Source organism: Calidris pugnax, unplaced genomic scaffold (assembly GCF_001431845.1).
Source record: "Calidris pugnax isolate Ruff unplaced genomic scaffold, ASM143184v1 scaffold158, whole genome shotgun sequence".
NCBI lineage: Eukaryota > Metazoa > Chordata > Aves > Charadriiformes > Scolopacidae > Calidris > Calidris pugnax.
The window spans coordinates 430701-458251 of NW_015090942.1; the positions used below are offsets into that span (position 1 = coordinate 430701).

General features: G+C 48.2%; 1 protein-coding gene across 1 annotated transcript in view; it reads right to left on the reverse strand.

The window, feature by feature from the left end:
• The window catches only part of LOC106893684 (plexin-A4-like), a gene marked incomplete at its 3' end in the record, with an annotated part of 465431 nt that overhangs the window by 424346 nt on the left and 13534 nt on the right, over window positions 1–27551 (reverse strand). Inside the window, exon 2 of the mRNA XM_014951857.1 lies at window positions 7746–7928. Coding sequence (XP_014807343.1) covers window positions 7746–7928 — 183 coding nt within the window. The remainder of the gene's footprint in view (window positions 1–7745; window positions 7929–27551) is intronic.

Below are 27551 nucleotides of genomic sequence, written 5' to 3' on the forward strand. Positions count from 1 at the left end.
CCTATTTTTATAGCTGAGGATGGATGTCATTGGCCTTTTTCACTGTATAGGCACAACGGTGGCTCATGTGCAACTTGCTGTCTACCAGGGTCCCTACATCCTTTTCAGAAGAGCTGCTCCCCAGCCAGGCAGTCCTCAGCCTGAATCGTTATAAGAGGTGGCTCCTTTCCAGGTGTGGAACTTCACACTTCTCCTTAAATGAGTTCCTGTCAACCCCATTGCTCCATCCTGTCGAAACGCCTCTGGATGGCAGCCCTGCTGTTCAGCCAGATCTTCCCAACTGACTGGAGGTTGGACTAGATGATCTCTGAAAGTCCCTTCCAACCCCTACCATTCTGTGATTCGGTGGCTGCAGCTGTGTGACGAAGGGATGCACAGGGCAACCTGCTTCCCACCTCAGAATTAAAGAATCTTCTAGGTTGGAAGGGACCTCAAAGATCATCTTGTCCAACAATCAACCTAACTGACAAAAATAGACACCCGCACAAGAAACAGGAAGCATCATCACTAAACCATACCTCAACCACTACATCAACCCGTCTTTTGAACACCTCCAGGGATGGTGCCTCAGCCACCTCCCTGGGCAGCCCATTCCAATGCCTGATAACCCTTTCAGTGCAAAAAAATTTTCCTAATATCCAGCCTGAACCTCCTCCTCATCTGATGTCTAGCTGGTGAAAGGTGAAGTGTGGTAGAAAGATGCCCACCCACCCAACCAGGCTTCAGAGCAGCAGGGGAAGAGAGATGGCACATCACAGCAGCCTAGGACCAGGATGCACAAGTCCTGCATCTTTGATTTCACCCGTGGACACAACATCCAAACACTCAACACTTCGAGGTCATGTTGGACTCCATTATCACCAGCCGATGACTTTTACACAACCCAGAATAAATGGGTGTCACTGCCCAATGTCCACATAAATTCTCATCACCCCTCCTTTCAGGGCTGGTACACCCAGCACGGGCATTGAGTGCCAAGAACGCCACAGCTACCAAAATCACAGCTTTCTGAATGCTGAGGCCAGAAAACTGAACTACTCCTCAAGCATCTGAGCTGGCAACGACCTCTCAAAGAAGGACTGTATATCAATGAAGGACACAGACAACTGCAGCCTTCACAGACGTCAGATGCAGACGGGAAGCGGTATCGCTCCATCACAAGTGAGTGAAGCACTCGGACTCCTGCTGATTTAGGAAGCTGTGAGGAGAGGCCAGGGTGAACGAGCCCCTCTCGCAGAAACCAGCTTCCCAGCAGGAGCCAGAGCCTCTACAGCATGTTTTCAGAGCAGTCAAGTCCACTTGCCAAACAGTTGGGGAAAAAAAAAAAAAATAAAATTTAAAAAAAAAAATAACACAAAACCAAAAACCCTGACTCTTTCAAATCAGCAGAGGGAAGGAGAAGGAAGCCGAGTTTCCCTGCTGACATTCACACAGAGCTGTCAGCAGCAGAATATCCTCCAGGGAACATCAAAACCGAGCAGGGTTTCTCCTCTTGTGCGTATTCAGACACCCCCCCTTGCCTGGAGGAACAGTGAGGATTCTCTGTCTTTGCCTTCAGTAATCACAAGTCTGCAACTCCATGCATGGCAAACCCAGGGCTCTCTCATTAGCTCCATCTCCTTGGATGGAAGGCGAGGCATCAGAGAAGAAGGAGATACTCATCTTCATGTGGGTACATCACGGTGTCACCAACCCACTCAGAGCTCTATTGCCTGTGGATCTCTGCCCACCTCTTGCACCCTTTTACCTTGGTCAAACTGTTTTGCGTGAAAAATCATAGAATCATAGAATCATTGAGATTGGAAGAGACCCTTCGGATCATCGAGTCCAACCATCTACCCTACTCTACAAAGTCCTCCCCTACACCATATCCCTCAGTACCCCATCTAAACGTCCCTTAAACACAGCCAGGGATGGTGACTCCCCCCCCTCCCTGGGCAGCCTATTCCAATGCCCGACCACGCTTTCTGTGAAAAATTCCTTCCTAATGTTCAGTCTAAACCTACCCTGTTGGAGCTTGAAGCCGTTCCCTCTCGTTCTGTCACTAATTACCTGTGAGAAGAGACCAGCACCAACCTCTCTACAGTGTCCTTTCAAGTAGTTGTAGAGGGTGATGAGGTCTCCCCTCAGCCTCCTCTTCCTCATACTAAACAGCCCCAGCTCCTTCAGCCGCTCTTCATATGATTTGTCTTCTAGGCCCTTCACTAGTTTCGTTGCCCTCCTCTGCACTCGCTCCAGCACCTCCAGATCTCTCTTGTATTGAGATGCCCAGAACTGGACACAACACTCGAGGTGTGGCCTCACCAGTGCCAAGTACAGGGGCACAATCACCTCCCTACTCCATTTCATTCCTCTGTTGCCCACCTGTGGCACTTGAAAACAATCCAGCTGTGTGGAAGGACCTCACACCCTGCCAGTCCCACCAGGATTCAGCTGCTCTCTCCTGCTAAACGGGATGAACCCTGCTCTGGGGAATGGATCCCAACACACATGTGAAGGGGGTAGCAAGAAGACCCATCATAGCAGTCAACTGCAGGTTTGGGTGTCCTTCAGAGTCCCCTCACTGAAGCAGTCCTGGCACTCCTGTAGACCAAGGTGCATCTTCTCCAAACTACAGGCTGACTCCTTCAATAGCTGTCAGCAGTTCCCAATCACTCTTTGAAGCAGGCGGGCTGTAAACAGCACCGGAGCATCCAACCAGGAGAGCTGTCAGCCAGCTGATGGGATGGGATGGCCACGGCTACGTGGACAGAAACCAGCAGGAGCTCAGATTTGCACCTACTTTCCAATCCAATTATCTATCCGAGAAAGCCAGCCTTCCCCAACGCAACTGCGAGATGGGCCAAAAATGAGAACTGCAAATCCGAGCTCTCAGATCTAAAAATCTCCCTACGGTGTTTTGTCTCTGGATCCAAAGAAAACAGGGTTTCGAGGGTTCAGGGTAATCCGGAGGGTGGTTCATGAAACTGGTCGATACTGAGAATTTTCTACTAAATAGAGGGTGATTCCTGGTGGGAAGCGCTGGCCAGATTTCAGAGCTTTCTGACCTGAATGAAAACCGTCACCCCAAACGGCAGTCCAAATCTAAAAAGCCCTTCAAAGACCTCAAACTGGTGGGATTTTATGAAAGATGAAATACGGGCCACATAGTGAAAGAATTGGTTTTTAAGCCAAATTTCTTTCTCTGCAAGGAATTTAGCATAGAAAAGGCTTTGAGTGAAATATTTTGATGGAATTAAAAAAAAAAAATATTTCTTAAGGGGAAGTTTCAAATAAATGTAAATTACTACTACTCCATTTTCAACTAAACATTTCAAAATGGACAGAGAGCTTTGTTTTGTTCCAAGTGCAATTCCTGGGGCTGTTCCCGGGTTGACATTTGTAAACTTAAATTGCCCTTTACACCTGCATCTACACACAGAATAATTGCAGGTAAGTTGCATCTCTTTGACTGGAAACTATCTGCACAAAAGCAATGACCCATAAATTAAATGCCTAGGGAAGGAATTCAAGGAATACCGAATACTGCTACGCTCCCTTAGCGATGACAGGTATTAGTGGCATGTAATTTGGCCAGACACACCGCAAAAAAAAATAAAAAAAATCCAAAAACAAGCATACACAACCGTGCAAAGCATCTCCATGGGTACATCTCTAGCTTTCTCCTGCTGCCGGAGCGACGAGTTAAGCGTGTAATGAGAGAGTGTGTGCAAAGGAGAAGAAAACCAGGGGATTTCGGCACCTGGCTGTTTTACAGCAGAGCGGTTTGTAGGAAGCACATACCCAGGAATAACTCCCCGTTCCCGATGGTTGGCTGCTCGCGGAGAGACAAAACAGCCCTTCGTTAAACCCAAGTGAAGCTTTCGGATCTCCCGGTGAAAAAATAAAAAAAATGACTAGAAATTCACAGAGGCGCAGACTGACTTTAAGCCACGGGTTTTGTTCAAAGCACTTCCCATTCTGTGTAGGAACTCACTCTGCCAACGAAGCCCACCGGGCACCCTGGAGTACACTAAAACCGCGGCAACGCTTACCGGTGCGGTACGGAAGCACAGGGAACACCAGGGGCCAGCCAGGACAGGAGGTAATTACAGATACAGGGAGCTGACCAAAGCACCAAAGCAAGGCGAAATATTTCTCATTAAAGAGTTCCACAGGATCTTTAATGCCCACAAGTGGTCAGGAGCTGGTTTTCCATCCCATCCGATTTGTCTATAGTTCGATACCATCACACACCTCACAACCTTTAGCTCGTTAATTTTCTTCAGCTCTTCTTTGAGCAAGCAAAGTATTCCCTACCCTTTGCAGGAGAGAAGATGAAAGACGGAGGCACACCACAAGTTTCTGGTAGAGCAAAGAACTGAACCTAGCTGTCTCCTAGCCCACTCATCCCCAGGCCACCCTCTTCCATCCCCAAGATGCCACCAGCACCCATCAGGCCTTTAATCCAAGGGCACCAAGAACTGAACCCAGCTGTCTCCTAGCCCACTCATCCCCAGGCCACCCTCTTCCATCCCCAAGATGCCACCAGCACCCATCAGACCTTTAATCCAAGGGCACCAGTTTCTACACATGAGATACGGACAGGGGAATTTTTCTTTTCCATAGCTCTGCATTTTTATCCTATTTATATCTTCGTTCTGCAGGGCTAGGCTGTGCTGTGGACAAGCCAGCAGAATTGGAGGGGATATTTCTACAGCACATTATTCAGTTGCCTTCCACATAGCTACATGTGCAGACCAACTGAACGAGCGAGGGTTGCACAATGGATTTTGCCTGAGGCAGTGAAATAGCTGGGGCCAACCCTGTCTCTCTGTTTCACTCACTTTTTTTCTACCCTATCTCTATCTTGGTTTTTTCCTTTCCTTTCTCTTTGTTGTCTTGGTTACATGGACAGATTCCTGATATGCTGCTAGTTTTCATTTTAATGATATGTTCCTGTAAAGCACAATATTTTACTTCAGTTTTGTGTGCCACTGGATAAATTCCTTTGACATATGTGACATTTGTATATCAACTAACAGATATTGCTTTATGACTGTGGGTATTTTGCAGAGTATTCACGGATTACATACATCAAAACCTCATATACAGTCTGCATCTTTCATAGAAAAATACACACACAGAGAAAAAGAGACTGAAACTGCAGGAAAAATACGCAAAGTTTCTCCAAAACCATCTTGTCATTACTTGCAGTGAGTCTTCCAACAGCTGAGTAGATCCTGCAGTCTTGAATTTAGTAACTCCCCTCGTCACGCCAGCCCAAATACTTCACTGTAGCTTGACCGAGTAACTGCACTGCACCAGTAGAAAGAGCAGTACGTATCATGCATGGCAGGACTCAGTAAGCAGGAAAAAGGCAGCTCCTGGGCTTTGTCCACTAGTATATATAGTTTCATCTAATTCTACAAAGCTTATTCCAATTTACCCATAGGGTTTTGTGGGGTTTTTTTCAAACATAAATCAAATTTTATGCTAACGTAATGGATTATGCTGGAGTCGCAATACCAATGCAGTATTTCCTGGGCTTCCTATTCCAAAGCACCTGATTGATGAGCCAAGATGGAAAACAAAGCTTCAAAAGGTCCACCAAGGCTTGGCAGGGACCAAGGAGCATCGAGTGAAAATCCTGAGTGCCAAACTGGCCTCATGTGGCACCCAGGGGAGAAAACTGGCTGGTGCCCTGAACTCAGATACCTTCAGGAGCCCTGGAGGAGGGCAGTGTGTAGGGGAGAGGCAGTGACTGTAGAAGGCACAGCAAGGATGGGGCTGAACCTGCAGGAACTGAAGGTTTCAACTGCTCCAAAACCACCACATGTGTTCAGGGGAACCCTCTTTTTCTTTGCATTCTGCCTCTCTGGTGGAGACTCATTCAGCCGAGGAAGGTCTCAGCCCAAGGCTCCAGCTCTGCTCGGGGGGACCAAAAGCAGTAACTACTGCAGAATATTCAGCACATTAGGAAAAAGTGAATATAATGAAGCTTTCTCAAATTACATCAGCCCGTTCAGTTCCTCTCCTCTCATTCTTTACCCTATAAGGCTGTCCCCGCTCTCCACCGCACTCTGTAAAGCGCTAAAAGCTTTCTCTCCTATTTTCCCCTATTAAAAGGAATCAGATCTTGGATTCTGCAATGCGACCTGCAAAGCCTGAGTTTGCTTCTCCTGAAGCCAAAAGAAAAACCAAAAAGCTTGCGAGTGCAGGGAAGCAGCAGTCATTCTTAACTGTTTAGGTCTGTTGGATATTTACCATTCAGATCTCAGCTACCCCATTTCCCCCACCCCAAGAGACTGACTGGAGAACTAAACAGTTTATTATGATATCACAGATGACAGAGAAGCAAAACCTAATTAGTCAGGGGAGGAGATTATTTTTATTACAACTGTTTAAAAAACAATTTGGCTCCTTTTCCATATGCCTGAATAGACCGTTTATAAAAAAAATAAATAAAATTCTCTTTTCAAAAGCATTAGCAACCTTTCCTCTGTCAAACAAAGCCAGAGATATTTGCCAGCGGGCAGGTTCCCGTTCCCCTCGCAGACCTGCCTCAGCATGGGAGCAATGTCGTCTGAATTTACAACCCTGATTTTCTTTTTAAGTGAAGAAACATGTAGAGGAACAAAACCAGAGATTTCAGACCTTCCTTAAGCTTCCCTGAACAAATGAACCTCTCCCTTCCCCTGGTCTGCTCTGTCCATCCTATACATAAGCCATAGCGGGTCACCTTTTCATAGCACCTTCCCCTCCCCAACTTGGAAGTTATTCTTTGCAGAAGGAATTCAAAGAGGAATCAACACCCAACCCAGCCCCCAAGGCTCTGCCCAACCTCCATTCCCAGCTTCTCATCCATCGCTGTTATTATGACAAAGCCACAATCTCCTCTCACATATAATATTTCGCAACACCCCTGGGCTGAGGGTTCAGCCAAACATTGCCAGATTGGCACAGAGCAGTTGAAATGGATGAGGTGCCCATCGTTAGCGTGAGAAGGTCCCTTCTAATACCTCTTCTCGCCTTGAGAAAACCACAGGTAGGCAATTCCCAGCTTCCACCTCTCAAGCCTCTCTACTATTGCCTTACATGGCAAGCTGCAGAGCTACAGCCGTGCAACAGGCATATTTTTAGTGAGAATGCACAGTGAGGAACATAAATACACTCTTTCTTGTATTTGGGTTTACGTGGCGGCAACCATAAACATAATGCTCATTATCGTTCAAGACACAGCTTTCTTTTGATGAAAAAAGCTCTTCCTTCAGTACCAGCACCCAGCCTGACCTACACAGGGCAACCGCTAATCCCATGCTGGGCTCGTGGTGAAATCACAGCCCAGTCACATTGCTCTGAAGAAAGATCTCCAGAGCATGAATCCTCTTTCTTAACACTTCAGCTGCAGCCAGTTTTTTCTCCAGCATGCACAGATACCCTGTGATCAACTACTTAATTAGAGATGGTCTGAACACAAAAATATTCTGTTGGATGTAAACTGCATCAAGTCTGTCTGTGGCTGGGTCTGTGGTTTGACTTCAGAAACATTCATTTGCTGATGAATGACAATTTGGAAGAAGGATTTTATCCTCTCTCACATCAGCTCTATTGCTCAAGGGTGAAATGCAGCTTTTTTGCCAACCGAAACATTTTCTGTCCTCAAGATAGGTCATGCACCTTAGGATAAGGACTGAGCTCACACTCAACTACAAATCTCCGTAAGAACATGAAAATTGGAATTAGAGAACCACATTAGGTCTTACCTTTTTGAGCTTCCCACTCTTGGTGCCCACAAAAGCCAGGGAGTGGTTCTTGTAGACGTAGGCAATCACAGATGTCATTCTGTCTCCATCCTCAGTGAAAATGGGGAGCCCTCGCACCATGGATGATACTCCCAAGGGGGCATTCATATCCAGGCCACAGAAATTGTCATCAATTGTTAACAGCTATAAACAAAAAGAGAGAGAGTGCAAAAAAAATGAATCCTTTAGCCATTTGGCAAGTCCCCCTCAAGCAGAGACACCATTGCATAACATGTGTATAATTTATGCAGGCAGATAAATCAATGACAAAGGCAGAGCTGGAGAAATACAGAGGTGGAAAAAAAAATTGTCCAAAGTTGCATGATGAGTTACAGACAGAAGGAAAACTGGGAACTTGCTTCTCTTGAATGACAGCCCAGCAGGATACATTACGTTAAGCCTTTTTCCTACTGCTTTACCAGTCAGTTTTACCAGTCAAGACCCAGCAATCAAAGACAAAGTCTGCTGAAAATGTCTTAAACATACCTAGTTCTGTCAAAAAAAAAAGTATGCACATCATTCCCATGGGATCCAAGAATAAGAACCACTGAGATAAACCTGCACTGGCAAATAAAATAGACCCTGGCCTGCCCTCTGGCCCCGATGAGTAAGGCTCACATCTGTGAGACCTCCCACCTCCAAATTTTGTAGCATCACTCACACTACATCTTGGAAATTATACTCCCCCAAGGCACGTTGAAGAACTGTCTGGGAGAGAACTGGTCAGCCCAGGTCAAATCTGCAGTAGGGACCACAATAAGGATTAAACCCTGTAGATGGTGCCTGCACATACTCCCCATTCCTGGGGTCAGTTTAATCACATAGTCACAGAATCATCTAGGCTGGAAGAGACCCTCGGGATCATCAAGTCCAACCATCTACCCTACTCTAAAGTTCTCCCCTACACCATATCCCCCAACACCACATCTAAGTCCTGGGTCCTTCTCTTACATTGTTTAGCCTGGGCAGTTCATCCTTCTGGCTTTCCATTTCTTCCCCATAAATTGAGATTTATCTTCATTTATCCATTTTTTCCAGGGTACTGTAACTCACTGGAGTTCTTTGGAGAGGAGAGGAAGGTTTCATAGCTATTACAGGAGCTTTCCAGCATTTGTTGGAGATACCCATGAACTCCTAACAACCAGAGAGAAGGTCCTGTTCATTATTGCTGCTGCCTAAGCTCTAACATCTATTGCGTTTGAACTCAACAGGCTTGTCATCACACAGATGCTTCACTGAGATCTTTGTGTACAGATGCACATTATCTCTGAGGGTGTTTCTTTGGACCTCAGACAGTTACAGAAGTGCAGCAGCAGAACAGTGCGGACAACTCTTCCACCCTAAGGCACCATCTGGACAGTAGGTGAGGCTAATACAGGTTACCAAAATGAAGATCACCACAGAATAAGTCAACCAAAGATGAAGCTCCAAATACCACAGTACACAACTGCCAAAGCAGTTAAGACTTTATTTAAACTTCACTGTGACCACTCACAGATGGAAATTAAACATCCACTTAAGATGTTTAGCTGCACTAACGTCTAGAAAGGCAATAATTAATTGTACAGGAAGGTTGCCTAGTTTTCATATATCAGTAATAAAGGACCATGACTATTTTCTTTGTCTGAGCTCACACCTTCCTGGAAGCATGGATAGAACATGTGCTGCTCCTTACTTGAGTTCACGAGCAGTAAAAGCCTGATAGTTGACTCATTTTATCCTCACCCAGCAATTACAAGGAGTAATTACAGATGAATTTACTGAATGGAAGAATAATGTGTCTTAAATGTATTTATAAACACAGAAAACCTATGAGGAATTCAAACAGCCATTAGCAAGGAGCAGCTAGCCTGAGCTCTGGCCTACAAGAGTCATTAGTGTTTGTGGACTGCCCTTTCAGAGCTAAAATACCAGCTCAAACAGCAATTATAGATCAGATCAAGAGCCTCCACGAGCAGCAGACAGGATGTTGCTGGTCTACAACACCAGCACAAAGCGTAGGATAAATCTGCATCCCCGATCCAAAGGGCGAAATTCATCCAAGGCCTGGTACCACCATACTGGTGGCCACACTTCAGAGGGGCAGGACAACACCACCGACAACATACCTTGCAAAAACTGAGTGTTTCTGTGGCTAATGAGAACACCAACAGATTCGTTACTTGGGTCAGGATGGAAAAGCTGCAGCTTAATTACTCGGGAAGCACAAACGTGTGTGAAGCAGTGACACTACCCAGATCCTTCTGCGAGACATGAGACGCTGACTGTCAGAGATGAGCAATATGTTGGTCTGATGCAGCGTGACAAGCCTTCTGTTCGCCAATTCAGTACCCAACACGTCACCTGGTGTAGGATCCATCTCACCTTGCTTTAGTCACATGAAACCTTAGTAAATAGCCTACAGTGGTCATACAAACTACCTCCACAATCAACAGAGGAAAGGACACGTCAGAGACCAAGCCATCCAACCAAACCAAACCACTTCATCACCTTCCTCACCAGAGTTAATGGTATGAAGCTGCGGCAGGGGAGATCTTTAGTCACGTGAAACCTTAGTTAGTAGCCTACAGTGGTCATACAAACTACCTCCACAATCAACAGAGGAAAGGACACATGTCAGAGACCAAGCCATCCAACCAAACCAAACCACTTCATCACCTTCCTCACCAGAGTTAATGGTATGAAGCTGCGGCAGGGGAGATTTAGATTAGATATTAGAAAGAACTACTTTACCGAGAGAGTGGTCAGGCACTGGAACAGCCTGCCCAGGGAGGTGGTGGAGTCACCATCCCTGGAGGTATTTAAGAAACGTATAGACATGGCTCTTCAGGGCATGCTCTAGTGCCCAAGGTTATTGGTTTATGGTGAGGTGTTGAGTGTGGGGTTTAGTTGGTGGGTGCGGTGTTTTTGGTGGGTGTTTGGTGTGGTGTGTTTTGTTTTTTTTTTGTTTTGTTTTTTTTTTTGTGGTTGGACTCGATAATCTCAGAGGTCCCTTCCAACCACTAAGATTCTGTGATTCTGAAAGAGGCAGCTGATTGCAAAAGGACTCCAGATGATTCACTCGGTCTAAGCATCTAACATAAAGATACATCATGCTTTGAACAGGAGGCTGGACTACACGACCTCTTGAGGTCCTTCCAACCCAAACCATCCTATGGATGTAGGATCTAAGAAGAATCCAGGTCTGGAAGTCAGGCCTAGTTTCACCGGAAACTTTTAAGCTCTCAAATTTACATGATCTGTGTTTCAAGGCAATAATAAAACCGTGTGTGTGTCTCACTCAAACTGATGGCCTGACAAGCTGAGAGGAGAATCACAGAATCATCTAGGTTGGAAGGGACCTTAAAGATCATCTAGTCCAACCATCAACCTAACTCTGACAAAAAAAGAAATAAGAAATAAAAAAAAAAAAATCACTGAACCATATTCTTGAGGACCATGTCAGCCTGTCTTTTGAACACCTCCAGGGATGGTGCCTCAACCACTTCCCTGGGCAGCCTATTCCAATGCTGGATAACCCTTTCTGTGAAGGAATGTTTCCTAATGTCCAATCTAAACCTCCCCTGGCACAACTTGAGGCCATTACCCCTTATCCTATCTCCTGTGACTTGGGAGAAGAGACCAACCCCCGCTTCTCTACACCCCCCCTTCAGGTAGTTATAGAGCGCAAAATGTCTCCCCTCAGCCTCCTCTTCTCCAGACTGAATAACCCCAGCTCCCTCAGCCTCTCCTCATAAGACTTGTGCTCCAGACCCCTCACCAGCTCCGTTGCCCTTCTCTGGACCTGCTCCAGCACCTCAATGTCTTTTTTGTGGTGAGGGGCCCAAAACTGGACACAGTACTCGAGGTGTACTGACTGAAAGCAAGTTCAGACTGAAAGCAAGAAATTCCCAAACCTTCTACAAATAGCATAAAAAAAGGGCAAGAGAAGAAAGCCCTGCTTTGCCATGGTTTTAGAGAAAAATAGGAAAAGGGAACCAGCTCTTTTCACTACCCAGAAGATAAAAAAACTTAAGAAGGCCAGAAGACTTCTTACCAGTGGATGAAACTCCATGTCAAACCACAGGAAATTGCACCAACAAGCAGTGAGATGCCAGCAATCAAGCAGAGCTGGCACAGTCTCCTCTGATGCCTCCTCCTTGGTGTAGCACAGCCTTCCACACAATCCCCTCCCTGCAGCACAGCCAAAACCAACTACTCCCACTGAAGAACTTGGAGACCAGAAAAGACCCATCATGCAATCAACTGGGCTGGCTTCCTGCATGACCCAGGACCTGGAATAGCAGACAGGAGCAGCCTCTTGCTGTTTTACAGGGAGATATAAGCTACTTTTATTTGCTCCCCAGGCAGATCTGAGTCTGTGGTTGTAAGGATACAGCACTGAGCCCTCCATAACCCACTCTATCAACAGCCAGGATGTGTCAGCCAGAGTATATGATTGCTGTAGATGTATATCACAGCTCACATAACCCCAGTAAGCCCTCATCGACTTGCAAAACCCTAAGAGGATATAGACCCAGAGATCCCAGCATCAAACACAATAACCTGTGGCTGATCTGCAGCACATCTCCCACCTGTGGGGCTTAATTAATCCAACTGCCACGGGGTTAGCTCCTCCTCCATCAGGCTGGGCCCAGCTCCAGCTGAACTCAGACCTGCCCTTAACGGGGCTGATTCCACAGTTTTTCTCCCATGTGGACACAAAGCTAACTTTAAACTCATGTATTTCATTTTATTTCCCTGAGATGATTTACAGGAGGACACATCCTCATAAGAAAGATGGGGACAGACTTTTTAGCAGGGCCTGTTGTGATAGGACAAGGGGTAATGGTTTTAAACTAAAAGAGGGAAGATTTAGACTAGATATAGGGAAGAAAATTTTTATGCTGAAAGCATAGTGAAACACTGGCATAAATTGCCCAGAGAAACGGTAGATGCCCCATCCCTGAAAACGTTCAGGGTCAGGTTGGATGGGGCTCTGAGCAACCTCATCTAGTTGAAGATGTCCCTGCTGGAGACTAGGTGGCCTTTAAAGGTCTCTTCCAACTCAAACTATTCTATGATTCTATGATGCAAGCACACAGTTCAGATGAGATCTAGGACCACCACAGCACATTCCAGCCTCTGACACATGCAAACTGGTGTGTGAGGGCAGATGAGGCCATGGGGTTCACCCACAGGCTGTTGCGTGGGTGCCAGAGAAGCAATAGCAGAGTTGTGGTTTGTAATGTGGACAACCATCCTCCAAGAAACAGGAGCAAGGCCAGCAAGCCACGCACCACATGAAAACTATTTTCATTTAACACATTTGGGTTATTTCCTCTGGGGATCATCTGCAAAAAATTGCCAGCAAGCAAAAAACCTACATACAAACATCACCCGGCTTCTGTGCAGCTGTGACTCTCAGCTGCACACACGCCTTTGTAAAGACAGAAATACAGTCATCTTCTTCAGCAAAGAGAAACGCGTAAGGAAGTTTGGATTTATGATGAAAGGGTCAGGAGTTGCAAGCACAGGTTTATTTTCAATTCCAGACACTCCTAGCAGCAATATAAAGTAGCCACGTTAAACTCTCTGGAGCTTCTCTGCTCGGCAATTTCACATTAACGACTTTCCAGAATGAAAGCGGAGGTGAGGACATGAATTCACTCTGCTTGCAACGCTGCTGCCGCGCCAGCTGGGATATCAGGGAGGGGCAAAGGGAAGATCTGAAGAGGCAGGAATAGGATCAGCAGTTCTCGCAGCCTGAGCAGTTAAAAATCTCACCCAGAAATCCACGGCACTGTGAATCTGTAGGTGTCTCGGAAGGGAAGTTGTGGGGGGGAGGGAGGTTCTTGCGGTTGAGATGTTGGACTGGAATCAATCAGTTCATCATCCCACACCAGGTGCCCACCTGGGAAGAAGGATTATTGCTCACCGCCCCTCTGCCCTGGGAAAGCTGCTAAACACGGGTTTATAAGGTGCTCTACATATCCGAAATATCTTCATGTGGGAATGATTGGCAGCTCCCAGGGCATGAATGCCCTCCTGAGTCCCACCAGCTGCCTCTCCACCTTGGGCTGATGTGCAGGGTGGGGGGAGCCAGCTGGTGAGAGGCTACAGTCTGCTCCTGCCACCACTCCCCACACGGGCAACCAGGGGGTTCATCTGCAGCCGTGACACCGTGGCCAAGTGTCACATTCACCAACGAAATAGGAAGGATGTGCAAAAGAATGGGCCTGATTTACAGAAGGATTCTGGCAGGCGCTTGCCTTCTCCAGGATTAAGCCTATCAAATAAATAATTAACACATCCAAGCCCTCCTGGAGAGGATGGTTTTACAAGGCTGGTGCTGGCTCAGTCCTTTAGGGATTCGCTGAGCCCCAAAAACCCCCAAACTCAGCAGAAGGGTTAGAGCTCTGATTACAGCACCTCCTTCCCCGTCCTCATCCGATTCCCCAGCAGAAGCTTTGGCATTGCACGGAGGGCTGAAGCACCAGATATTAGGGAGCCAGTACAAACAGTGCTCATAATAAACCACAATTGTCCCTTAAACATCTGCTTTAGCTATTTTGCTCTGAAACAGCCCCTGATAATCAAATAGGGCCTAATCCATATTTTGGGAAAAGCTTCGATAAAGGATTAGCCATCCCTCTGTTCCTCCTCGCTTTCACTCCGGTAAAATCTTCCTCCCTAATCAAGGCACCGGGGCCTTTTTCCAAATATCTCAGCAGGCTCCAAAGCAATTCCACAGACTCACTGGGGATAAAGGCTGTCCCAAAGGCCAAGGCTCGCCTTTGATTTACAGCTAATACCTAACAGCCCTGTCTTCATACGGTGGCAGGTACTTGGCTTCTCACTCTTGTTATCTCAGGCTTGGCTACACCAGACGATGGAGGGAACACATACATTACGGCTGTCTGTGCTGCCAGCGGGGCCAGGGAGCCAACAGCAATAAGAAATCAACAGTAATATGCATTTCAGTCTTTGCAAGGAGATATCCAAGGTCTTTTTCATCACCTGACTGCAAGATCTTCTTTCCTTTCTGACTGCGAGGACCGAGTGAGGTGAGGATGGGCATGGATCCTACTCAATAGGATATTTAAAAATCCTGAGATACTGAAGCCCTAGAAAAATCTGTCACCAAGAACTTCATGGTACCTGAAGAGACACAAGCTGGGAAATTTAGGGTCTAGATCACCTGGTGCAGGGGTGAACCATAAATCTCCACCCAGCAGAGCTGAAAACAATGGAAACCATCTCCCTGCAAACCACAGGTCTTTAAACTCCAACAGCAGCAGTGTGGTAGCCAAGGCTTGTGTTTCTCCTGTTTGCCCGTACATGCCTTCTTGATGGTATCAGCATGGGCTTCACTGCCTGGTGAACTTCTGGTTAGATGCTGGTTTGCCCTACCCCTGGCATTAGTAACTTGTCTTTCTTAAGCTGGATTTTCTCTGCCTCCCAGTCTCTTTTCTGACTCCTGAGACCAGTGGGCTTTGGTTCATCTGACCTTCTGCCTGTGGTCTGTGCTGCGAACTTTGGCAGAAACATCAAATTTCAGTCTAGCTGTGTCTAGCTATGAGGTCCCCTGTGGTCTGTGCTGTGAACTTCGGCAGAAACATCAAATTTCATAGAGTCATAGAGTTGTCCAGGCCGGAAGGGACCTCCAAAGGTCATCTAGTCCGACCTCCCCGCAGTCAGCAGGGACACCCCCAACTAGACCAGGTTGTCCAGGGCCTCATCGAGCCTCTCCTTGAATATCTCCAGGGATGGGGCCTCAACCACCTCCCTGGGCAACCTGTTCCAGTGCTCCACCACCCTCACAGTGAAGAACCCTCTCCTCATCTCCAGTCTAAATCTGTTCCCCTCCAGCTTGAAGCCATTGCCCCTCGTCCTGTCACTGCAGGCCTTTCTAAACAGGCTCTCCCCAGCCTTCCTGTAGGCCCCCTTCAGGTACTGGAAGGCTGCTATTAGGTCTCCCCGGAGCCTCCTCTTCTTCAGGCTGAACAACCCCAGCTCCCTCAGCTCTCCATCAGGTCCATGTCCTTCTTATATTGAGGGCTCCAGACCTGCACACAATACTCCAGGTGAGGTCTCACCAGAGCAAAGTGGCAGAATCACCTCTCTGGACCTGCTGGCAACGCATCTTTTGATGCAGCCCAGGATGCAATTGGCCTTCTGGGCTGCAGGTGCCCACTGCCTGCTCATGTCCAGCTTCTCGTCCACCAGCACCCCCAAGTCCCTTTCCTCAGGGCTACTTTCTAATACCTCACCCCCTAGTTTGTATTGGTGGTGAGGATTGTTCTGGCCCAGGTGCAGAACCTTGCATTTGCTCTTGTTGAACCTCATGAGGTTCACCTGGGCCCACCTCTCCAGCCTGTCCAGGTCCTTTTGGATGACATCCCATCCCTCTGGTGTATCGACAACACCACACAGCTTGGTGTCATCCACAAACTTGCTTTCAGTCTAGCTGTGTCTAGCTATGAGGTCCTTGTAGAGGATGGAGGCAACCCCTCTGACTTTCACCTCGTGCCACATCATGCACATAATTTGATGCCTGTTGCTGCCCTCCCCATCACATGCATTCCTGAGAGGGGGTCAGGAAAAGGCTGCAGGTTCACCCAGTGAGCACCAACGGCTGTAGACCTTTGCCATCTGCAATTCAAAGCCACGGGGAAATTTTGCGGCCAGAAAGATGGGAACCCTGGGCCACCAACCCAAGATAGCACAGATCACCAACCAACCCACTCTTCAGCGGTTAGCCTGCAGCCTGATGACACACAAAAATATCCAGTACTGTGTCCCCAGGGTGCTCCGTGATATAATGGAAGCTGGATAAAGAGCCAGCATTTGGAAATACATTATAATTGCACGCTGCTTTTCACTTGTGCAACCACAGCAATGGTTACCATGCAATTACATGTCACCATATACAAATGACAGTGCAGTTACAGTAACTTTACCAATTACAGGGAAATTGCACCCACTATGCTAAGAGGTGTTCATTCAAACATAATTCAGGAACGCAGGAACAAGGAAGGGGGGGAAAGTTGCTCAAATTGAGTAGATCTGGTGCAGGCGTTTGGTTTTTAGGTCTGTAGTTTAAGCATCAGTTCAAGGACTGGTGTCAAGTTTCCAGAGCGCTGCAGAATCTTAATGTAGTACAGACTTTTTATGCCCACATTTATGTTCCTGCTGTACTGCGAGCATAAGGCTTCCCAACACTCTACACCATGTACCTCCACGTCGTAAAATTTGCAATTTCCTGAAGAGGAGGCTGCCTTTCTTACAGAGAGCAACAGGTTTCTTTAGTCTTCAGGCTTTCTGCTCAGCAGAGCTGGTTGATTATTAGTGAGAAGTAGTTGTTGCTATAAATTTATCATTTTCTAAGTCCCAACTTTCTGAATGATTAGTGTAGCATAAGATACGTACGTCATACCCCTAAAAATTTTCTAGATTTTCTAAATTCCAACAATTTAAGCAATCCTGGCAGTTAAATCTGCTTTTCTTATTTCGTGCTGCAGACCCTGGAGATGCAGACCACAGCTTCCAGGGTCTGCTGACCCCATGTCACAACCACAGTGCTAGTGAACAGCAACTGCAAATGATTTTCAGCCCATGGTTTGTTCTCAAACTCTTGTTTCCACCTTTGCTATGCACATTGCATCTTGGTCACTTGCATAGAAGACCCTTCTACCATTCCAAGTGAAGGTGCAATTAAGGTTGGGTGGTGCTTTGAGCAACCTGGTCTGGTGGGAGGCATCCCTGCCCCATCCCTGGCAGGGAGGTTGGAACTAGATGATTTTAAGGTCCCTTCCACCCCAAATCATTCTCTGATTCTACAATCCAGCCTGAAACACCAGCAGGTTAATGAATCCGTGTTACTGGCAGATGGTGTGCTGATCCCAGTTTCACCATATCCCTCAGCTCCTACATCAACTTCACCTCCAAGCATCTGCCAGGAGAAACAGTCACACTATGTCAAGATAAACAAGGCAAGGTGCAGAACAGACTCAGATACCTGGCAATATTTTTCAGCGGGATATTTACACTCTCCGTGTTTGGAAATTTTAACTTCAGTGATATTTCAAGTGCCTTGGTTAGACCTCAAGAGTACAATATAGGCAGGGAAGAGGGCCAGTACCTCCAGAAGCAATGCAGAGACCGAGGCAGTACAAATACTCCCATTTATGGAGGTCTTTATATCCTATATAGAATCACAGAATGGTTAGAGTTGGAAGGGACCTTGAAGATCATCCAGTTCCAACCCTCCTTCCATGGGCAGGGGGACACCTCCCACTAGACCAGGTTACTCAAAGTCCCATCCAGCCTGGTCTTGAACACCTCCAGGGATGAGAAACACCATCACTGTGTCAACCAAATTCCCCTTTTGCTTATGTCTTTTCCACCACCCCCTCCCCAAAAAAAAAAATTTCTGGCATTACAATTCTAAATCTCAGAATTAGCACACCAAGCCACACAGCTGGAGTGAAAACACCATCACTGTGTCAACCAAATTCCTCTTTTGCGTATGTCTTTTCCACTCCCCCTCAAAAAAAAAAAATTCTGGTATTACAATTCTAAATCTCAGCATTAGCACACCAAGCCACACAGCTGGAGTGAAAAATCAGATCCATGAGGTGTGTGGTCACTGAAGTTCATCCCCTCATAGGTGGCAACTGTAGCTACAAACAAGAAGGATGGATGGGAGCTGAAGAGCAGCAAGCGTGACTGTAAGAGGAAGCAGAGTTCTTCTGCAGTCCCATAAACTCCCCCTTGCTGGGTCAGGGGCTAGAGGATTGTACGGATGAGGCACTGAAGGATAAACAGAGGAATATGATCTCTGTGGCTCTCAGCTCAGTGCTTTCCATGAGCTTTGAAAAATTCACTTAAAAATTTTCACACCCCAAAAAAAAGAGATTGAGTGTGGAGACTCTGCCTTTGAAACCGCCATGGTCTACTGGGTAAATAAGCATTTAGGGATTTTTCAAAAGTGAAGTATTGATCAAATAAGCTGCTAGAGCTCTTCTGTAAGAACATATTCCACCAGCAAAGCTGTGTTACGCACCTGAAACACGGTAGCACTGACTTCCCCTGATGCTGCTGTAGCTGAGATGGGGAGAAAGAGTCCCAGAAAGAGGAAGACTTAAGGGGAAAAGGTTTTCTGCGTAGGCAGAAAGACACCTTTGAGAGAAGGAGAAGTGCTCACCAGCTGCTGCACTTTGTTCTAAAGGACACTGCATTTCTGTGATCAGCCAAAGGTTTTCTATATAACAAATTCCTGGAAACATCAACTGCAGTGATGAAAGAGGCATAAGAAGAGGCTGGAACTCTGTCCTCTGTCACCTTAAGCATCCTTGCTATAACACAGGTTTCTCTCAGGCGTGTCCATCCAATAGAGACACCTCACAAAGAGACATTCCCTTCCCTGAGTTACACACTCATGTCCACCTTCACCCAATGGACACAACAGCCACACTGCTGGGCTCTTCTAAGGTCTCCACAACAATATCACTGCTGTCTGTTGCCTGCAACGTTGAAGGGTGTAGGAGCTTTTTCTTGCCAAACCCTCTTCCCTCTCACAGACAACTTGCCAGGCCTATGGTTTTCTGGCAGCAGAATGGTTAAACCAGCATTTCTGGAGCATTTCTGGCAGCTGCCGGGCACTCCTCATTCCTATTCCAGTGACGCACACCAGCACCTTGCCGGATAGAGTCCAGCTGCCTCCCCTACGCCAGCACCACCAGAGATTCTCCACTGAATCACAATTACTATAATTATTATTTTGTTACACAGGCAAAATTACCATTTGGGCTGCGAAAGTGCCACGCGCACCAACAGCGCTATATAAATGAAACAACAAGGCTGCTTTGCATGCAGGCAACACCTTCGCCCGGAGATCCCGGAGCCGCTTAAAAGCATTAATTAAGCCTCGCTGCGGTCCTGCGAAGGTAAGCTAAGTGTTGTAATGAACGACATGTATGTGCTGTTGCTCTTCAGCACAGGGAAACTTGAGAGAGCTCGGCTGGGTACCAGAAGCCCCAGCTTACTCACCAAATAACGGAAAAATCACAGAATCTTCATGGTTGGAAGGGACCTTTGAGATCGAGTCCAACCCCCAAAAAAACAAACAAAAAACCACACCAACACCCCATCACCACAACAATCACCGCACCCAACAAATCTCAGACACTAGAGCATGCCCTGAAGTGCCACATCTACACATTTCTTAAATATCTTCAGGGATGGTGACTCCACCACCTCCCTGTTCCAGTGCCTGACCACCCTCTCAGGAAAGTCATTCTTCCTAATATCTAATCTAAACCTCCCCTGCCCCAACTTCAGACCATTTCCTCTGGTCCTGTCATTATTCCCTTGGGAGAAGAGGCCAACCCCCACCTCTCTACACCCTCCTTTCAGGGAGTTGTAGAGGGTGATGAGGTCTCCCCTCAGCCTCCTCTTCTCCAAACTAAACATGCCAAGTTCCCTCAGCCTCTCCTCATAGGACTTGTTCTCCAGACCCCTCACCAGCTTGGTGGCTCTCCTCTGGACATGCTCCAGCAGCTCCATGTCCTTCCTGTAGTGAGGGGCCCAGAACTGAACCCAGCACTTGAGGTAAGGCCTCACCAGTGCCCAGTACAGAGGCACCATCACTGCCCTGCTCCTGCTGGCCACGCTGGTCCTGATACAGGCCAGGATGCTGTTGGCCTTCTTGGCCACCTGGGCACACTGCTGGCTCATGTTCAGCCGGCTGTCCGCCAACACCCCCAGGTCCTTTTCTGCCAGGCAGCTCTCCAGCCACTCTTCCCCAAGCCTGTAGCGTTGCCTGGGGTTGACGTGACTGAAATGCAGAACCCGGCATTTGGCCTTATTAAACCTCATGCCATTGACCTCGGCCCATTGATCAAATCTGTCCAGGTCCCTCTGTAGAGCCTTCCGACCCTCAAGCAGATCAACACTCCTACCTAGTTTGGTGTCATCTGCGAACTTACTGAGGGGGCATTCAATCCCCTTATCTAGATCATCAATAAAGATATTAAACAAGACTGGCCCCAAAACTGAGCCCTGTGGACACCATTGGTGACCGGTTGCCAACCAGATTTCACCCCATTAATCACAACTCGCTGGGCACAGACGAACTAACTGAGGGGGCATTCAATCCCCTTATCTAGATCATCAATAAAGATATTAAACAAGACTGGCCCCAAAACTGAGCCCTGTGGACACCATTGGTGACCGGTTGCCAACCAGATTTCACCCCATTAATCACAACTCGCTGGGCACAGCCATCCAGCCCGTTTTTTACCCAGTGAAGAGTATACTTGCCTATGCCATGATTCGCCAGCTTCCTCAGGAGAACGCTGTGGCAGATGGTGTCAACGACCTTACAGAAGTCCAGGCAGAAAACATCCACAGCCTTCCCCCTATCCAGAAGTCAGGTCACATGGCCATAGAAATTGATCGAGTTGGTCAAGCAGGACCTCCCTTTCATAAAGCAACCTTACAGAAGTCCAGGTAGAGAACGTCCACAGCCTTCCCCCTATCCAGAAGTCGGGTCACATGGTCATAGAAATTGATCAAGTTGGTCAAGCAGGACCTCCCTTTCATAAACCCATGCTGGGTGGCCCAGATCCCTTGCCTGTCCTGCACTTGCTGTGAGAACTCACTCAAGATGATCCTCTCCATGATCTTTCCCAGTACCAAGGTCAGGCTGACAGATCTGCAGTTGCCCATATCCTCCTTCTGGCTCTTCTTGTAGGTGGGCATCACATGGACCACCCTCCAGTCATCTGGCACCTCTCCTGTTGACCAGGAGCGTTGATATATTATGGAGAGAGGCTCGGTGAGCTTTCTTGACACTTCCCTGAGTACTTCTGGATGAATCCCAACCGGCCCCATAGACTTAAGCAGGTCTAGGTACATAAGCAGATCATTAACTACTGCCTCGTGGATTATGAGGGTGTTGTTCCGCCCTCCATCCTTATCTTCCAGTTCAGGAGGCTGAACACCCTGGGGGTAGTTAATCTGAGTACTAAAGACAGAGGCAAAGAAGGGATGGTCGTAGTTCTCTTCGGCCGAGCCTGCCTGTCCGACCTCCCCTCACTCTCCCCTCTCACGCGCCGCCATCTTGTGAGGCCGCCGCCTCCTCGCCGCTCTTAAACCGCCGCGCGGTGCCTGGCCACGCCCCCTCCGCGTCTGATTGGTTGCCGCGGACTTCCGGGTTCCGGCTAGGGGCTGGGGGTCCTTGATGGAGGAAAGGCCTCTGTGCAGCGCCATCCCGCCTCAGCTCTCAGGGTCACAGAATGGTACGCGGTTGGAAAGGACCTCTAGAGATCATCCAGTCCAACCCCCTGCCAAAGCAGGTCCACCCACAGCAGGTTGCACAGAAATGTGTCCAGGCGGGTTTTGGAATGTCTCCAGAGAAGGAGATTCCACCACCTCCCTGGGCAGCCTGTTCCAGGGCTCTGCCACCCTCACAGGAAGGAAAGGGGCTGGGGGTCCTTGAGGGAGGAAAGGCCTCTGTGCAGCGCCATCCCGCCTCAGCTCTCAGGGTCACAGAATGGTACGCGGTTGGAAAGGACCTCTAGAGATCATCCAGTCCAACCCCCTGCCAAAGCAGGTCCACCCACAGCAGGTTGCACAGAAATGTGTCCAGGCGGGTTTTGGAATGTCTCCAGAGAAGGAGATTCCACCACCTCCCTGGGCAGCCTGTTCCAGGGCTCTGCCACCCTCACAGGAAGGAAGTTCCTCCTCATGTTGAGATAGAACTTCCTGTGTTCAAGTTTGTGCCCATTTCCTCTTGTCCTGTCGCTGGGCACCACTGAAAAAAGACTAGCCCCATCCTCCTGACACCCACCCTTTAAGTATTTAGGTGAGGTATTAGAAAGCAGCCCTGAGGAAAGGGACTTGGGGTGCTGGTGGATGAGAAGCTGGACATGAGCAGGCAGTGGGCACGCAGCCCAGAAGGCCAATCACATCCTGGGCTGCATCAAAAGAAGTGTTGCCAGCAGGTCCAGAGAGATGATTCTGCCACTTTACTCTGCTCTGGTGAGACCTCACCTGGAGTATTGTGTGCAGGTCTGGAGCCCTCAGTATAGGAAAGATATGGACCTGATGGAGCAGGTCCTCCTCCCAGAGGAGGGCCACAAGGATGATCAGGGGGATGGAGCACCTCTGCTATGAGGACAGGCTGAGGGAGCTGGGGTTGTTCAGCCTGGAGAAGAGGAGGCTCCAGGGAGACCTAATAGCAGCCTTCCAGTACCTGAGGGGGGCTACAGGAAGGCTGGGGAGAACCTGTTTAGAAAGGCCTGCCATGACAGGACAAGGGGCAATGGCTTCAAGCTGGAGGGGAACAGATTTAGATTGGAGATTAGGAGAGGGTTCTTCACTGTGAGGGTGGTGGAGCACTGGAACAGGTTGCCCAGGGAGGTGGTTGAGGCCCCTTCCCTGGAGATATTCAAGGAGAGGCTCGACAAGGCAACCTGGTCTAGTTGGGGGTGTCCCTGCTGACTGCAGGGAGGTCGGACTAGATGACCTTTGGGAGGTCCCTTCTATGATTCTATTTATAGGCATTGATGAGATCCCTCCTTAGTCTTCCCCAGACTAAAAAGACCCAAATCCCTCAGCCTTTCCTCATAAGAGAGATGTTCTAGTCCCTTCATCATCTTCATAGCCCTAAGAGTTGTGCTGAACTCCAGGGCTGTGCAGATGTATCAGGGAGAAACAAGTCATGTCTGGTCCTACCATCTCACAGAAAATTAATTTAAAGAAGCCTGGTTATCAGTTTAAACAACAAACTAAATCACAGAATCATAGAATGGATTGGGTTGGAAGGGACGTCAAAGATCATCCAGTTCCAACCCCCCTGCCATGGGCAGGGACACCTCCCACCAGACCAGGTTGATCAAAGCCCCATCCAGCCTGACCTTGAACCCCTCCAGGGATGGGGCAGCCACAACTTCCCTGGGCAACCTGTTCCAGTGTCTCACCACCCTCAGAGTAAAAAATTTCTTCCTGAGATCTAATCTGAATCTTTTTTCTTCCAATTTAAAACTGTTTCCCCTTGTCCTATCATTACACCTCCTGGCAAGAGTCCCTCCCCAGCTCTTCTATAGGCCCCCTTCAGGTATTGAAAGGCCGCTATAAGGTCTCCCTGGAGCCTTCTCTTCTCCAGGCTAAACAACCCCAGCTCTTTCAGCCTGTCTTCACAGGGGAGGTGCTCCATCCCTTCGTAGCCCTCTGCTGGACCACGAAGATGATTCGAGCCTTGAAAAGAAGTATCTCCCCACTTGCTGCCTCTATCTGTGCAGATCTGGGTACCTGAGGACTTCAGAGCACTCATGTCAGCCGAGTATAAATTCACTCAAGCCATTAAGCTTGAACTCCTTCTGCCTCTGAAAGCGGGACGAGGCTGCGGCCGGCCCTCAGGGGCAGGGACACCATCACAGTCACAGCCCCGTGTTTCGTGGCACAGGATCCCCACCAGTAGCCCCAACCCATCCATAAGTGCTGGGTCATTCCCTCATTAGGAGGAGTACATTTTTATTATTCCCTCCTGCACGCTCCCTCACTCTGCCTCTCCCACTCTCTCTCTCTCTGTGTCTAAATACGCGCCTGGCTAATATCGCTTGTTTACAGGATAAATCAGCTGAACAAATCCTATTATATTTTGGAACACTGACAACGGCGGGGTAATGACATTGAAACAGGGAAAATACGATGTTGTTCCTACTGATCTAATGTCACCCACATGCTCTATCAGCTATGCCAGGTCCAATACTGCGTAGAGGGAACAGAGGTCTCTTGCCTCTCTGCGGTGGTTCTTCTGCATGCAGGTCTGGGTGTCTTACCCTTCCTGAGTTTCAAGTATTTCTTTAAATATTTTAAATATTATTAAAATCTGCACCATAAAGCAGTAAACACTGGGGCTGCGATGTTTACTAGCTCCTAAATGGAAGCAACTGGGCACTGGTGGCACAAGGAGGATGTTAGGTCCTACGTATTGTATAGTTTTCTGCAGGAGGAAGATGCAACAAAGGTCTGCATTTCAGCCTGCCACGTTCATCCACCTACTGATGATTGTCTGTGCAATGAATTTCACTGAATTTTTAGAGTTGGAAGGGACCATAGAGATCATCTAGTCCAACTCCCCTGCTAAAGCAGGACCACCCAGAGCTTGTCAGACCATGTTACTCAGGACGGCATCCAGGCGGGTCTTGAAAATCTCCAAAGAAGGGGACTCCACACCCTCCCTGGGCAGCCTGTTCCAGGGCTCTGCCACCCTCACCGTGAAGCAGAGATAAAGAGAAGGATAGTTTGGGGGTAGATGTGTGCAGGACACCCAGGTCCTCAGCTCCATCCTGAACTTGAACATAGGTCCAAGACATAGGTCCAAGGTCCCACATCCAGGCTGGCTCTGCAAACACCATGTTTTGTCCCAAAAGCTGTTCTCGTGTTACCCAAAGACTAGGCCAGCACTAATAAACCACCTCTTACAAAAACCTACACCAAAACCATACCCTACACAGGTACAACCATGCAGATGCCAGGCTGGGAATGTCTGGGGCAGAAATATGGTCAAAGGCTTGGGCATCTCTCTGTAGGGACAACAGCTTTTCTCATCTCCATCTTCAAACCAGACAGTTTTCAGGCTGGACACTTCCAGCACCTGCATTAATTCTACCCAGTGTAATAGTGACCCATGTTTCCACGCAGTTGGATAAGTAGAGAAACATACTTAATTCAGCGGGGAAAAACAAAAGAAAAAAAAAAAGTCCTATGTTGTGTGTGTGCTGGAATATAAAATAAAAACAGACGTGTGCATCAGATCCTTCCCAGAGGCTAAACATCTTCGCCGATTCTCCAAGCACTAAGACAGACCCCTCACTGTTTTTCACCCCGACAGCCACGCTTGCATCAGGCGAGCGAGAAAGGGTCTGCACAGGATTTGGCCCAGAAATGGGCAGTGCTGAACCCAGCACACCCTCGACCCCCTCCTCAACAGAACGGTTATTGTACAAACTCCCACGTTCAGCCGCCCCCAGCCCGGAGGTGCTTTAAATAGCATCAGCCTCACGGGGGGAGCTGGAGCCACTTTGCTTCTGGCCCTTCCAGGATGGCTGGGGTTTGTTTGCTTCTTTTCTTTCTTTCTTTCTTTTTTTTTTTTATAAAACAAATTAAAAACCCCAACTGTTGCACAAGCCTTCCCCTTGGCCCGCAAGGCAACCTCCTGGCGAGGCAATACGAGGTCAGGTTTGCGAAGCAGCCCATCTCCCGGCGTGGAAGTGAATGCGAGGAGATCACACGGAGCCCTCCAAAAATGCGAGGCTGAGCCACGGGCGACCACAGGGCTCAACCACAGAAGAAAACAGCCTGGGTCGCTGGCAAGGGAAGCAGCAAAGACCAGTTCCCAGAAACACATCTAATTGTCCGCGTGGCAAGAAGCACAGGCAAAACTGTGTCCAGTTTTGGGCACCTCAATACAAGAGAGATATTGAGGTGCTGGAGCGAGTGCAGAGGAGGGCAACGAAGCTGGTGAAGGGGCTGGAAAACAAATCGTGTGAGGAGCGGCTGAGGGAGTTGGGGCTGTTTAGTATGAGGAAGAGGAGGCTGAGGGGAGACCTCATCACTCTCTACAACTACGTGAAAGGACACTGTAGAGAGGTTGGTGCTGGTCTCTTCTCACAGGTAATTAGTGACAGAACGAGAGGGAATGGCTTCAAGCTCCAACAGGGTAGGTTTAGATTGAACATTAGGAAAGAGTTTTTCACTGAAAGAGTGATAGGGCATTGGAACAGGCTGCCCAGGGAGGTGGTGGAGTCACCATCCCTGGCTGTGTTTAAGGGCCATTTAGATGCAGTGCTGAGGGATATGGTGTAGGGGAGGACTTTGTAGAGTAGGGTAGATGGTTGGACTCGATGATCCCAAGGGTCTCTTCCAACCTAGACGATTCTATGATTCTATGAAAAGGCACAAGCAGTGATGGAGAAGCTGGCACCTCGCTCACCTGCAGAAGCAGCTACTGGGGGACCACCAGGACCTGGGGCTGATGCTGAGAGATGCTGAGCTGCACAGGCAGAGCCAGCGTGGTCCAGAGATGGGACTGCTGGGGGTGAGGGGGCAGGGAACTGCGCCTGAAATATCTCAGACACAACAGCAACTCATCAGCTTTGGCCTCTGCTCCATCCTCAATGAACATTTTGTGTGAGCGGGGTCAACCAGACCCAAGGAGCCGGGAGAGAACAGCACTGCGCGCACGGGCTTGGCATCCAGCCACTTAAAGGCATAGGGTTCCCTCTTGCTTTATGCTTGGGAAGTAAATAAACGGGTCTGAGAAGGAGGTTGTTTCCATAGCATGCTTCCCCTACCCCACCCACCCCCCCCAGGACAAACAAATGCGGGTTTTGGAGAGGTTGCAGGGTTGGGGTGTGATAAGAAACTAATTAATTGCCACCAGCATTATTTCTGAATGCACACAGATCTGGAAATATCCTTTCAAGGACAGGTGTTTAATACTGAGGAATATACTTAATACCTCAAATCATCCTCTCCATGCAATTAGGCCCTGGTTTACAGCCTTCAAGTGCAAGCTTCAGTTGATTTAGGTGTTTTAAGAGTTTTTGTTCTTCTCTCCTCCAGGGCCTCCAAAGCCACTTTTTTTTTTTATTCCTGCCTGGAGTGCAGAGCACTTTACAGAGGCAGGGAAGTGTCCTTATCCCTGCTGGCTGAAAGCAGAGAGGTGGCACATGGGAGGAAGGACTGCTAGCAAGGAAAAAGTTAAGATGAACC